Source organism: Chrysemys picta, chromosome 2 (genome assembly GCF_011386835.1).
Source record: "Chrysemys picta bellii isolate R12L10 chromosome 2, ASM1138683v2, whole genome shotgun sequence".
Lineage (NCBI taxonomy): Eukaryota > Metazoa > Chordata > Testudines > Emydidae > Chrysemys > Chrysemys picta.
The window spans coordinates 58,280,344-58,294,792 of NC_088792.1; the positions used below are offsets into that span (position 1 = coordinate 58,280,344).

A 14,449-nucleotide genomic window follows, 5' to 3' on the forward strand; every position below is an offset into this window, starting at 1 on the left:
CTGCTTGAGTTGCTCCCAGGGTACTGGAGATACTGGGAACATCCTGTGCCAGAACCTTCACCTCCACCAAGAGCAACCAACCCATGCATCTATTGGATGTCGAAGGCCAGTGGGAAAGACATAGGTCCATTGTTGCTAGAGACAATAATGCCTCTCTTAGAGTGGGCTAGGGCTTGATCTCGGGAAACTATTGCTTGACCCTAACAGTGCAACCGAACAACACCCAGTATTCAGTCTTCAGTCTTCGTGCTGAGATGAGAATGTTACACGCATCACAATGCTGAATGTTCTCTTCCTAGCTGCAGATGATGGAAGTGGTCTGAAAAAAAGTGGGGGTACCTCATCACCCCTCAAAGCTGCCCATCCCCCTGGCCAGCATTTAATTCTGCCCCAACTGCCAAATCACATCCCCCACTAAATTCTGCTCCCACATCTATTCCGCTCCTTGCTGCTCCCCCTTTAATTCTGCCTCCTAGACTCACATCTGCTCCTCCTGGGTTTCCTCATCCCTCTCTCCCAGCCTGAGTGGACTGCAGTAGGGTCCCCTTTGCTGCTTTCCAGGTTGGGTGTTGCAGGAGAGGGGCAGAGGAGGCTGAGCTCTCTCATTCCCCTTTCCTGCCTCTCATGAGAATGGGGTCTGCTCCTGAGGGGACCAGGAGAGCACTCTGCATACTTCCTGCAGCAGCCCTGACTCACTGTTCATCCCCAGGAGGCAAGCAAGCAGGGAAAGAATCTAGAGGGGTTTCTCCCCCCAGGCTGAGGGTGCGTAAATATACGCACCCTCGGAAACCCAGGTTGCTCTTTAGACCTTTTATTTGTTGGGTCTGAGACAGCACACTTTAAACACTGGATGAAGATCAGGGCAAAGATTTTTTTAAAATGAACAGCTGCAGTTAGTAATCCATATGTAGGCACCAAAATAAGTGGCTTGATTTTTCTAAACACAGATTTTAGCAATTAACTTTAGACATCCATTTTTGAAAATCTTGGCCCAACAGTCCATGCCAATATTAGACCTACCTGTTCCTATTGACAACTGGTCATGAGATATTGCTGACTTGCTTGCATATGTCAGCAAGAGTGAATGTATAGGTTTTGGAATAACGCTGTTCCTTCCTGCTGAGCATCCCCAAAGGGCATTTTTATGCAATTGTTTGACCTCCTTAAGAACATTCTCATTTGGTCTGCCCTCTTGGCCAGCACATATAGGGCTGCTAGAAGAACTAGTGAGGAAATGTGAGCTATGGGGGCTCTCAGTATGCTAAACTTAGTATTAATCTGACCTAATCCATCTGATTCACTTAATGTCTTACCATATATATAACTGCAATTGACATGGCTGGCTACGGTCCAGACTGGATGAAAGATCCCGGTAGGATGGAGGGAAACAACTGGAAGATGGGGTGAGGATTTTAAATGCCCCACTGACATGGGTCGCATGTGGCCACCTTTTGTTACTCAGGTTCCCAGTTAAGGAGCCTAGCTAGATCCCCAGCTGTTGAGAGATGCTCAGGTCAGCAGTAGCCAGTTTGAGATTTCCCCCTGACTCTGTGCCTAGCTGGGCATTTGCAAGTTGTATACAAAGATTACTAGTGTCGATACATTATTGTTTGCTCAACACAGAGTATTGTAATGAATTATGCACGGAGCTGCCTCTTTAATTCATTCAGTCCATTTATTTGCAGGTGTTTTCTGTTAGGAACACATGATGACTCTAGTGCTGGCTACCTGTTGGTTTGGTCCTATACGCCCTAGATCACTTGGGTTCTGCCAATGAGCGATTGCCTCTCTCCCTGTGTGATACCTGCAGCAGTTTCCTCCAGCAGAGGCGCTTAGGACTGGAGGCCTCTTGGTTTATAAGAGAAGGTTAACACCTCCAAGGCTGGCTTTCTCTGGTTTCACTATTCCAGTTGGTTCAAACAACCAGGACATGCTGCAAAACCCTTCTTCTATTTTCCCCCGCTTTCAGGGAGGGAAGGATGTGATAAAGATACTTGTGTATCAGATGGTCTATTGTTTAGCTCTGAGTTTCAGTTGCTGCTTGGTTATTTCCGTTTCTGAGAATGCTGCTGGTTTCACTGTTTGACAGTTATGATTCGAATATATATTAGAAGTGTCTAAGTCTTTGTAAGATGGTTTTGTTATGTTTAAGTCAAAACAACCAATACCTGTTGATTTTGCTAGGAAACCATCTCCTTTAATTAGCATGAGCCCGCTTTTCCTTCATAACAGAGTGGGACTTCCCAGTGTTAGAGATGGCACTAATACTCTTCCCTTTCTATTCATTACCTTTTTGTAAGAGACAGATGACATATTATAGAATTGAGATGGGCATTGAAAAAACAGCCTACTAATATTTACTGGCTGAATGAATTTGCTTCAGCCATCTGAATGTCCTTTATTCACTTTCCACAAACATTTGTATGATCAAGTTTGACTGTCACGAATGTTCATAAAAGTTTCAAAAATGACACGCATGACTACACAAGGTGGAGGGCAACAGAAAATGAAGCACCTAATTTTTTCCAAGTTTTTTCTATTGTTTCTACATTAGAAATCTAAGGCCTTGTTTATCCTTGCAGGACTATAGTGGATTTAAGACTGCATAAGACCTGAAATCTGAGCAAGGGAGAGGGAAAGTGGATTTGTAGACAAACAATGCTTTGCTAAATAAATAAATGAATGTTTTGTTATGATTTTGATGTTTTGTTATTTAAGCTCCTGCCTCTTAGGAGAATATTCTCTTTTATAAAGATTCTAAACACCTCCACCCCCTTCACCTGAGACTCAGAAAAATTCCACTTCAGTTCACTACTCTTCCAAGGAGTCATCCAGCTAAAAGGTTTGCCTGAAGTTTGTTTTCCTATGTTTGCATCCTTTAGGTGCCAAACAAGAAAAAATCATTTTCTCCTATGCGCTGCCATTTGATACAGCAAAACAAGATGTCATTCACAGTTGAGAGCACGTGTGGCCTTAATGAACGTAACAGCATTGCTAACTCACAATATTATGCATCTAATGATATTTGGGTATTGTCTTGTAGCCCTGGTAATTCTATGAGAATCTCTGCTTTCCTTTAAGCAAAGTAAATCTCTAGCTCCCATGGTTGCAATGAAAAGCTTGAAAACATGACTTCAGTGCTCACTAAAGGCTCAAAAAAATTCAGCAGGCCAATACCCCCTCTTGTCAAGACATACACTTCTTTTTTTTCCTAAGTCATGTTTTTATAGCCAGTTTCATTATTTATTTTGGGCCAGACTCACGATTTTTTTCAGTGCTTTGAATTGACAATTCTGCATAAACAGAGGGATCTAATTGTATAATTAAAACTATTCTTTGGAATTAAATTGTTCCCCATTCCGATCCTAAAAGTACATCAAGTGAATACTCCAGTTAGCCCCTCCTGAAGTAGGGTATCAAAATGATTAACAGAAATTAGTCTATGAAACTGTCGTATGTGAACAATTCCTTACCTCAATGGACCATAGTAATTTTAAAAAAAGCTTTGCAAGAGAAATAGTTATTGGAGATACTTAAATACTAAAGTATCCAAATATAGTGAATTGGGGAGGAAAAACTAAAATAGTACAGATGGAACATTTCATGAAATTAAACCTTAATTGGTTTTGAAATATTTAGTAAAAGTAGATTTACACTGTTTTCATTACGTAAGTTAATTTCCTTTTCTCTGAGGGATACAGCAAGAAGTTTGAAGTTAGAAAAGTCAAGATAAGTGATGAGTGCATAATATAAATACCAGCTACCTTTCCCCTTTGCCAGAGATCAAAGACCATATAAATTAGACATACTGTGGTATCTTGGAGGGTAAAAACTAAATAAAATACAAACATATACCTTCATGTAGCAACTAGCAGATGCATAATTTTGTAGATTCAACAGAAGGAATATTTTTAAAAGAAAATAATTCTTGGGCAAGTTTTTTTATTTTGAGTAACCTAAAATATTAAAATTCTTCCTGTGAAGTATTACTATCAGTAGTGGTAGCTGAAATAAACATGCATATAAATTCCCAGCTAATGAAATCCCTGAAGTGTACATATATTCTGTAACAAAAGTGTAAATTAGCTGAAAATAGGCACAGTACATAGTTTACCACAGGGTAAAACAAATGATATCTTTGTGGCTTCACGATCTCAGAACATCTTTATGATGAATAAGGAACAGCTGGAATCTCTCTCTCTCTCTCAAAGGTAACAATTGTACTTCCATTGCAGACTCAGCTGCTGTGAAAAGAAACCCAAGGGAAAAAGCCAAAGGGTAAAGATTTTTTTTTTCTAATATAGGTCCAAACATGTAGAATAGTTTGAGGAAGGCCTGCAGTTATTTGTATCTCACATGGCTTTATTGCTCCAATCTTTTTAGAATGCAGGTGCGAAAATGGAACTGTGTCATGAACTTTTTTTAAGAATTGAATCTGTACCCAGTATTTACCAATGGAAATTACTCTGCAGACTTCTTCAGTACTACCTTTTGCAATTGTAGCAAAAATATTTCTTTGGCAGATATTTACAAATTATTCAAGCTCCTAATGCTACTTGGCAAAACGGTACCGAGTAGTGAGTTTTCAGACCTGACAGTTCATCTTCTGATGGGAAAGTTATTTTGAAACAAATCAATTACAGACTCAGCAAAAAATATTGTTAATTCTTTATTAGTGTAATATTTTTTCAGCTTTTCTGTTGGACAGAGCATAATGCAAACTCCAAATAAAAATTTAGAATCCTTTGCCGTTCAATAAAAATGACCATGACATTCTGATTCATGTTCGTTCTGTTAGCCAAAAGGAGGGGAGGGGAATATCATTAGAACAATTAGGCACACAGTTGACACTTACTGTACAATGATATGCACAAGTCATTTATTACAGCTATATTCGTAAGATGTGCTCTTTAGATTTTCCCTTGTACTATACGAGCCATGCTCAGTTGAGCAAAGATCACTGATAACAAGAGAGATTACAAGGAGTGTCAAACAAGACTTTTAAAACAAGTCCTTAATTAAACGGATGCAACCACAATAGAATGTAAGTTGTTGGGTTAAGGAGACAACTTAACCTAGACCTCGGAACATTAAAAATGCATTTATTTTACAATTATTCAAATACACATGCGTTAAATGAAAATATTGCACAAAATTAAAATTTAGATTGTGGAATTTATTTATTTTTACTTCTTAAAAAATTTGGTACACATTCTGGTACCATTAAAGTTAACTGTTTTGTTCTAGCAAACACCAGCAACACAAGCTTAAGATGAACCAAATGAAATGTTCAACTGTTCATTTTCCTCTTAAAAATAATTAAGGCTAAAATAAGTGCATTTGTTGGACAATGGCACAATTATTTTCAGCGGCTAGTAGCAGCACGCAAATGCTAGGAGATAGCCAGTTAAGTGCTGTATTTTAACATTCAATTTTGGGGCATTTACAGGGTAATATATCACAGATTGGCAGGGTTGATTATTTTAAATGGTCAACATGTAAACCATTTAAACAACACACAAATATTGATAAAAATTATTTATCTTTGATGGTTCCTGTCTACAGTTAAGAACCACATTCTGAAATAAAATAGTAGAAGACCAAAGCCTTATATATATATATGTGTATATGCAGTAAATGCATTAAGTGTAATGACTTTATTAAACCTGGTACATAATGTACCATTTGTGTTCCTGCAGATGTATGCAGGAGTAATTGTAAAATCTCCTACAATATGAGCATGACCATTGTTCTTCCAGAAGTCTAGCCTGGATGCCCGTAGAGAAGAGGCACCACAAGTTTCACAGACTACCATATTATCTTTCTGATTTCAAAGTACTATATGTAATTATTAAGTGATTTACAAATGTAACTCAAAAATAGAATTTGGTATGGTTATACAATTATTTTTTAGGTCTCTTTTCTAGTCTGTATTTCCGTACATTACCTTCCAATAGTTGATGTATTGTGTGGACCACCAAACACAAAGCGTGCATGATATCTTGTCCTTTAGATTTCAAGTATGCTGATACATACTGACATAGGGATAAGATTTAGACTGACATGTAAGCAACAGGAATTTCAACCATGGCCATATCTATTACCTTATATAAAAATGTGAGAAAAATGGTTAATTCCAACAGCACTTAATTACTATGTTTCTTTAGAACCTGGTGAAATATACATAGATGGGGCTATGGGGAAGGAATCTTCCACATGTGCTGTCTTTGCCTTCCTGGAAATCATAAGGGAAAGGACTTAATTTACAGTATGTAGATCTGCAAAAAAGAAAAACAAGTGCACTTGAGCACATGTATACCATATGACAAATGTCAGTGATACCCACTACAAGAGAAATATGATGAAAAAAGTATCTGATTGGAATCTAAGAGAAAAAAGAAAATCAGTATGGAAACTTGATCTGTTTTGATTCCAGAGTCAACCCTTGAGGGCCTGTTTGGTTCCTCCCCTCAGAATGCTCCCATAAAAGTCCCCTTCTCCATCCCTCAGACAACGGATCCACCTTTTGTTCTCATCTGGGCGTGGATTGCTACCTGAGAACCTTGGTTCAGTCATCCATTAAATATCCTATTTAAAAGATTAGTATTTAGAAAATATTTTTTTAACATTTAAAAAAATGGAAAATAGACAATGGAGTGTGTATGGTTCCCATCCTTTGCCCTAGATGGTGGTGCTCAAGACAGACGGGGAGTCCAAACAGGAGGATGCAAACTCTGCCATATACTAAGGCCAAATAAGTGTAATTAATTTTTATTCTTGATCAGACACTAATTTTATGGAAGTAAATGGATAGACTTGGGGCCTTTGTGTAGAATAGGTTTATTTATTAAAATTTTACATTATGCAAACAATAAAAAAGATTATTTAAAAAATATTGTAGTTGTGTTTCCTTTTTCTATTTTCATATATACATTGTGATGCATTCAGGAATTTCCAAATGTTTGCACGACTGTTTAATGAAGTCTAGAGGAATCTTGTGTAAGTCAGGCACCAAGAAATTCTAGCAACTTTTCATGTGAGGGGTACATAGCTATCCTAGGGCTATTTTAAATGAAGTACAGTGGTCTTTTAAAATAATTCTTAGTTTTACTGGGAAAAGTAGTGTGTAACTTGCTTTTTTCACTGCACATTTCTACTCTTTTAGTGTGGTGTCTATCTTGCTTGGAGCATGTATCCCATCCTTCTGTCACTGCCAACCTACTTGAGATATGCTTCAAAGCGGATACCAATTGCACAATTTCAATAAAAATTGTATGCACCTTTTCCATTTAAACTGCATGCAAACTGTATGCCATGTGCCATAAGAACAGAAGAGGGCCCTTAAAGTTACAAATTCATTAGAATAAAGGGTCTATTATTTTCTACTGCACCTCTGCCTTGCACCACTGAATAACAAAACCAACCAAGATACAATGTTAGTTTATTTTTTCAAAATAAACGAAGGTGAAGTTACTTGAGGTGTAAAAGCCATGTTAGCTCAACCTCTACTTAGTGAATGTACTTTTAGGGGACATACTGTAACTTTTTTTTTTCCAGAACCAGCTGTTCCAAAAACTTCTATTCCTGTTAGCTGAGCCTTTACATGAATGTTGATCAAGACCCAAAATGCCTCAACAATCATAATGCAAAACAAACCTCCCCTGATTCTCACACATTGCACAATCTCCCAGTGGTAAACTAGCCAAATCCCTCATTGTCACTGTAGTTGTGCTTTGCTTAGCCCTCAGCAAATATAGCCTGGCACTTTTCATTGCTTGCAATCACCGATTCAGTCAGGAATGGAAGAAACTGATACTCCTTACATAACTGGCCAATATTCTTCTCAATGTTGCATGAAGATGCACCAAATCATTTGAGACACAAATCCCTTTGTGGTAGTGGTTGCAATATAAGTGAGGATGAAAAGATCCACAGGTCTTATGGATGTTTTAATAATCTAATATGTGACACTAAAAGACTGGTGCAAAAACAACAGCATGTGAGTTTTAAGCCCCAGAGAATATGCCTTTGCCACTAGTCCTGGACAAACAAACACCAGCTTAATAGTTAGGAGTGTCACCTTTTCTGTAAAGAAGGCGCTTGAGTAGATTGTAGTCTCTGCTTGTATCTCTGCATCTGCTCTGACCGTGAATGCAGTTTGCTGAAGAGCTCATGGAATTTATATTGTGGAAATAAGGTTTCCAGGAAGCCCTCCAGAAAGACATATACCATTCTCTTATTTAGTTGAGTGTGCTGAAACATTTCAAAGACCCGAAGAATGCCTTTCCGTGTTGTCTCAGCACCTATGATGTGCTTCAGTTCATCTATACAAATGACAAGAGTTATAAAGTAGTTTTATACATATTTTAAGTACATATACGTTAACTAATAGGAAAGGTAGAACTCCTTGTAAATCAACCATTGCAATATTCAGACAGAATTTTATAGAAAAGGTTTTAAAAGGAATGTAGCTTGGAGGCAAGAAAAAATAGAACTAGAATAAAACAGCACCATAAAGAAAAAAGTTGTTTCATTACAGTAGTACAGATCGTTGAATATGATGTGCAATTTTATTTACTGGTCATTTTACTGCCCGTTGGTATCTACATGCAGCATGCACGTCCAAGACTTAAAAATTAAATCTTTAGTTTAAGTTAATACTGAACTAGTTCTAAGAGAAATCTCAAGCTGTCAAACTAAACCAAAAATATTCAATCTTATGATAATCAGTTAAAAATATGGGTTTAAATCAGAGGTGGGCAAACTACGGCCCGTGGGTAACATCCTGCCTAAGGGGCCATCCTGCTTGGCCCCTTTCCTGCTGTCCCCCCACCCCTGCCACCTCATCTTGCCGCGCCACCAGTGCTCTGGCCCGCCGCTCCTGCTGGGCAGAGCAGCAGCGTGGCTGGCTCTGGCATGGTAAGGGGGCAAGGAGTTCCGGGGGGCAGTCAGGGGGTGGTTGAATGGGGCGGAGGTTCGGGGGGAAGAGGTCAGGGGACAGGGAAGTGAGTTGGATAGATATAAAATCCAATAATGTGCAATACTAGTAAAAATATTTAAATATTCAAAGCTTACTCACCTGGCATTATCTCCAGTAGTTTAGTTTTCCCTGCTACTCTCGTTCGCATTCTAATATCTTTGTTTCTGCGTGGAACAGTTTCTGCTAAAATGCCATTGGGCCAAAAGGCATCTCTGTAACAAATACAAAAACAAGCCTATCAAAACAAGTTCTTTAGCATAATGTGAACAAACTGAAGGCATTCAGAGATTACGTTGACATGCAAAAATCTTTAATACTCAAAATGCTTTTGTTGATCATTTGAGGTGCATTTCAGAACTGGTAGAATAAGAAAATAAGAATTTCTTGCTTGTCAATTCTTTTTTTAAAAGGAACATAACTCAGCAATGTTACTAACAGTTGCATACTACTCTCTAAAAAAACAACAAGGAGTCTGGTGGCACCTTAAAGACTAACAGATTTATTTGGGCATAAGCTTTCGTGAGTAAAAACCTCACTTCTTCGGATGTAACTGGCCCTGCCAGCGCCTGCTTCCATGTTCTTAGTGGATTCAGCCGCAGCCTCTGCACTCTGGACTGCCTTGGCCAGCACAGGCAGCAGGTCGGTGCCAGGGGCCTGCATGGCGCACAGCTCCTCAGCAGCAGCACAGAGCGAATCCAGCATGGTCCTGTCCCTGGGCGCGGCTCCCCCGTACCGCTGCATGGCTTCGATGCCAGCCTCCATGGCGGCAGCCCAGGCCGTGGGGTCGCTGCGGCTCTGCAGGGGCTGTGCGGCCGCCGTCAGGAACAGCCCATACAGCGCCCCCGAGGACCCCCCCATCTTCTCCAGCAGCAGCCTGGCCAGGGTGGAGAGGAGCTGGGATGGCCGGGCAGGCAGGGGCGTCGAGTTCAACCACTCCTGTATGGCCCTGGCGGCCCGGGCATGGGTGCTGCCACAATCGCTGTCCCCCGCCGCGCGGTCCAGCTCATTGAGCTCTTCCTGCAGGCCCAGCAGAGTGCTGCACACCCACTCCAGAACCAGCCGCACCCGCTGGGAGGCTGGTGCTCCAGCTGGGACTGGCTCCTCCACCATAGGTCCCGCCTCAGGTGCAGCCAGCAAGTGAGGTTTTTACTCACGAAAGCTTATGCCCAAATAAATCTGTTAGTCTTTAAGGTGCCACCAGACTCCTTGTTGTTTTTGTAGATACAGACTAACACGGCTACCCCCTGATACTTGATACTACTCTCTATGTACTCCAGTATGGGAGTCTGTTGCTTGAGCCTCTTTGGGAAATTTACACACCCACACCTTTCCTGCCAAAAACATCCAAATACTCCTGAATTTATTAGCTATATGTAACTTGTCTACAAATCACTTTATATCAATAAGTCTCTCTCTCTTTTAATAATAACAGACTCAAATTTTTTGGTAGTAAAACTCAAGATGATGACTTGCTTTGGAATGTTTGATCTGTGCTTGCATTTTTGACTTTTAAAAAGGGTCCAAACATTGGGCTTCTTTTTATTTCTATTTAGAGGACATATAGACTCTCAGTATTCTTAATTGGACAATTCAAGGAGAGAGATGAGGAAAATGTAGACAATCCTGCTATCCTATCAATGAAAACTGTCTTAAAATTTTGTCTATTAATAACTTTTTAGTTTCAAACATGTACATTATCTAAGGAAATGTATGGACTGAAAGTTCCAGTCTCTGTCTGTCTTACTAGTCAATCTGCCTTTACTCTATCTAGTCTATCTGCAATTGCTCTGTTGGATAAATGACAAACGCTGAAGTTACTTATTTGGAACTACTGTTTTGGAAAGGTATTCAATAGAGCCTCACAGTTGGGCCCATGCCATATATTAATGACTAGAGTCAGAACAATGTAAAACCCACATTTTGAGCTCTTACATTGCTGGGAAAGCAGTTTCAAGTTGATACATAACTGCACTCATCCACATAAAACATGGACCACAGTCTGGAGATCTAGTCTACCTTTGGAGAAACTATGAAATTCACTCAGTAATTCCAGTGAGAGATGAAACCTCTGCAACATCCTCACATATAGTCTTGTCCATATCTAAACAGACTGGAAGAGAGTGTCCAGAAGACTAATGTCACAGACCCTTTGTTATGGGGTCTGTTAGTACTATCCTTTGAATCTTTAGGTATTTCTCTCTTCAGATGAAAATACCTGTCAGATATCCATCTTCTTTGCTAAACAGGCAATCTTGTGAACCATGTTTCTCAAGAGCTCATTCTACATATCTTATGACTATTTTAGCACGTTCTTGAGGCTTCTACAAGGACAGCATTCTATAAGTGATGTAGTACAAATAGATTCCTTTAGCTCATACTTTTTTAAAAAACTGATGATTACTCGATGGGCTGAAAGTTCCAAAAGAAAGTTCAAGTGTTATGAATGTATAGATCAGGGATAGGCAACCTATGGCATGTGTGCCAAGGGTGGCACGCGAGCTGATTTTCAGTGGCACTCACACTGCCTGGGTCCTGGCCACTGGTCCATGGGGTGCTGCTTTTAATTTTAAATGAAGCTTCTTAAACATTTTAAAAACCTTATTTACTTTACATACAACAATAGTTTAGTTATATATTATAGACTTATAGAAAGAGACCTTCTAAAAACATTAAAATGTATTACTGGCATACGAAACCGTAAATTAGAGTGAATAAATGAAGACTCGGCACACCATTTCTGAAAGGTTGCAGACCCCTGATATAGACAAATATTAGTAATAACCTGTGGCAAGGTTTTAACTACAGTAATTGTTGCTGCTCCTGCTATAACATATTATACACTTGCATGAAAAAAAACAAGCCACTTCACCCATCATTGGAATGAAACTTAACTACTGTTTAAAAGTATAAAACAATTTTGCAACAGTTTAGAACAGGTACTGAATAACTTACCCCTTTCCAAAAAAGAAAAAATTAAAAAGACTAGCCACAGAATATTCTGTGTTCAAGTAATGAATAATTTATATATCATAAAATCTTTACAAAGCAGGATATAAACTACCTATCTAAATCTTGTATAGAGGCAGAATTTCTGGTGTGAAGTGGACTCACTGTCTCTGACAGCTTAAACTGATTCCATTGCTGAGGTAGGAGGACAATCGTTAAATATCAGTTGGCCTATACGGGTATCAGTTTATATATTTTTTCAATAAAAAAGGTATATATAAAACACACCTGAAGCGTTTCACTGCATCTGCTACTTGCTCAGGAGACGTCATCGAGTCAACATGATCAACTATTTTTCTAAATTCAAAGTGAGACGGATCAGTGATCTCTCTCATTTTACTTTTCAAAGGGCATCAGGAAGCAGAGTAAAGAGTGCTTTAAAGTAGTTAAAACGTCAAACAATATTCAAGAAAAACAAAAAAGTGCATCATCTCTCCTTTTCACCATTCCACAGATAGAGTATATCAAGTTATCACACCAGAAAGCCGTGTGTTCATTCTCTGTCTCACTTAAGGTTTAAATTCACCCATTTTGAATACTTCTAAAGTTAAATATGTTTACCCCAACAGAAATAGGAAAGAAAAAGGATGAAGAAGGGTGGAGAACAGAAGAAGTCTACAACCCAGATTGCCATTAGGTAATTTACCTTCTTTCCCATCCTACAAACAGAACATTAGATCATTACATCATATCGATGCAGAAAGGAGAGCAATTAAAGAATTTTCAATTTTCAGCCACTCGATATTATACCTTTGTTTGCTAGACTGAAGAGACCATTATCAAATTTCTGTTTCCAATAGGTATGTATGGACTGCAATCAAGTCACCCCTTAGACTCAAGGAGCTCAATCTATTTATCTTATCAAGAGAAGGCTATCTATATTAAGGCATGTTTTCTAATCCTTTAATCATTGACGTGGCTTTTCTCTGAATCCTCTCAAACTTATCAACATCCTTCTTGAATTATGGACACCACAATGGGACACACTATTCCAGCAGTGCCAAATACAGAGGATAAAACCTCTCTACTCCTACTCGAAATTCCTCTGTTTAGGTATCCAAGGATAACATTAGTCCAATTGGCCACAGCATCTGACTGGGAGCTCATGTTCAGCAGACTATTCACCATAACCCCAAAATCTTCTTCAGAGTCACTGCTTCCCAGGATAGAGTCCCCATTATGCAAGCATGGCCTACATTCTTTTTTCCTAGATGTTTACATTTACACACATTATTTGCTTGTGCCCAGTTTACAAAACATCCAGATTGCTCTGCATCAGCGACCTATTATCTTCATTGTTACCACTTCCCCCAATTTGTGTGTCATCTGCAAACTACCAGTGATGATTTTCCATTTTCTTCTGGATCACTGATAAAAAAAATGTTAAATAGCATATGACCAAGAACCACCCCCATTCAATGATCATTCACATTTACAATTACACTTTGAGACCTTTCAATTAGCCAGCTTTAAACTACCGGTAACTTAATTTGTGATATATTAATTTTGTATTGTTCTAGTTTAATCAAAATGTTGTGAAGTACCAATTCAAATGCTTTACAGAAGTCTATTCCATCAGCCAAACTAGTAATCTCACCAAAAAAATGTTATCGAGTTAGTTTGACAAGTTCTATTTTCCATAAACCCATGTTGATTTGCATTAATTATATTACCCTCCTTTAATTTTTTATTTATCAAATCCCATATCAGGTGCTTCATTATCTTGTCTGGGATAGATGTCAGACTGACAGGCCTATAAATACCTAGATCATCCCGTTTACCCTTTTTAAAATAATGCCACATTAGCTTTTTTACAGTCTTCTGTAATGTCATGTTCCAAGACTTACTAAAAATCAACATTAACCATCCAGAAAGCACTTCAGCAAGCTCTTTAAATACTCTTGGATGCAAGTTCCCTGCACCTCCTTATTTATTAAAAAGTGTCTAATTTAGTAGCTGCTGTTTAACATAAGATACCAATGGAATGGAAGGTGTGTTATCATACAGTATGACGTCATCTGGCTTGTTTCCAGAACAAAAATATGTATTGAACAATTCTGACTCTTCTCCACTAGTAATAATTCTCCCATTTCCATCTAGTAATTGACCCATACCATTGTTAGGATTTTTTTCTTCCTAATATACTTAAACTCCTTATCATCCTTAACTCTGGTAGCCATAGATATCTCCTTGTGTCCTTTTGCTTACTTTATCAATTTTCTACAATTCCTAGTTTCTGATTTATTTTCATTACTATCAACTTCCCCTTTCTTCCATTTGTTATATATTCTTTTTAATATTTTACAGATGCCTTCCATTCCCTTCTAAACCTGGTTCGTTTTAACCAATACAGCCTTCTTTTTCGATTGTAGGACTGTGGCTTTTAAAGTGTTCTTAAACAATTCCCAATCATCAATTAAATTTTTCTGATTAAATTCTTCTTCCCCAATTTATTTGGCTTAA

At 38.6% G+C, this 14,449-nt stretch overlaps 1 protein-coding gene across 34 annotated transcripts in view; it reads right to left on the minus strand.

The window, feature by feature from the left end:
* Positions 1 to 3,925: 3,925 nt before the first annotated feature.
* SNX13 (sorting nexin 13) overlaps positions 3,926 to 14,449 on the minus strand; it is a 153,808-nt gene continuing 143,284 nt past the window's right edge. For 13 of the 34 annotated variants that reach the window (XM_065583232.1, XM_065583236.1, XM_065583237.1 and 10 more), the window contains 4 exons: positions 12,215 to 12,283; positions 9,080 to 9,192; positions 8,081 to 8,324; positions 4,657 to 4,791 (listed from right to left, as the gene is read on the minus strand). In XM_065583232.1, coding sequence (XP_065439304.1) covers positions 4,689 to 4,791; positions 8,081 to 8,324; positions 9,080 to 9,192; positions 12,215 to 12,283 — 529 coding nt within the window. In that variant the 3' untranslated portion in view covers positions 4,657 to 4,688. Of the gene's footprint in view, positions 4,245 to 4,656; positions 6,279 to 7,424; positions 8,325 to 9,079; positions 9,193 to 12,214; positions 12,284 to 14,449 lie in introns of those variants that run through there. The other 21 variants (XM_065583239.1, XM_065583226.1, XM_065583223.1 and 18 more) reach the window with 4 other exon arrangements.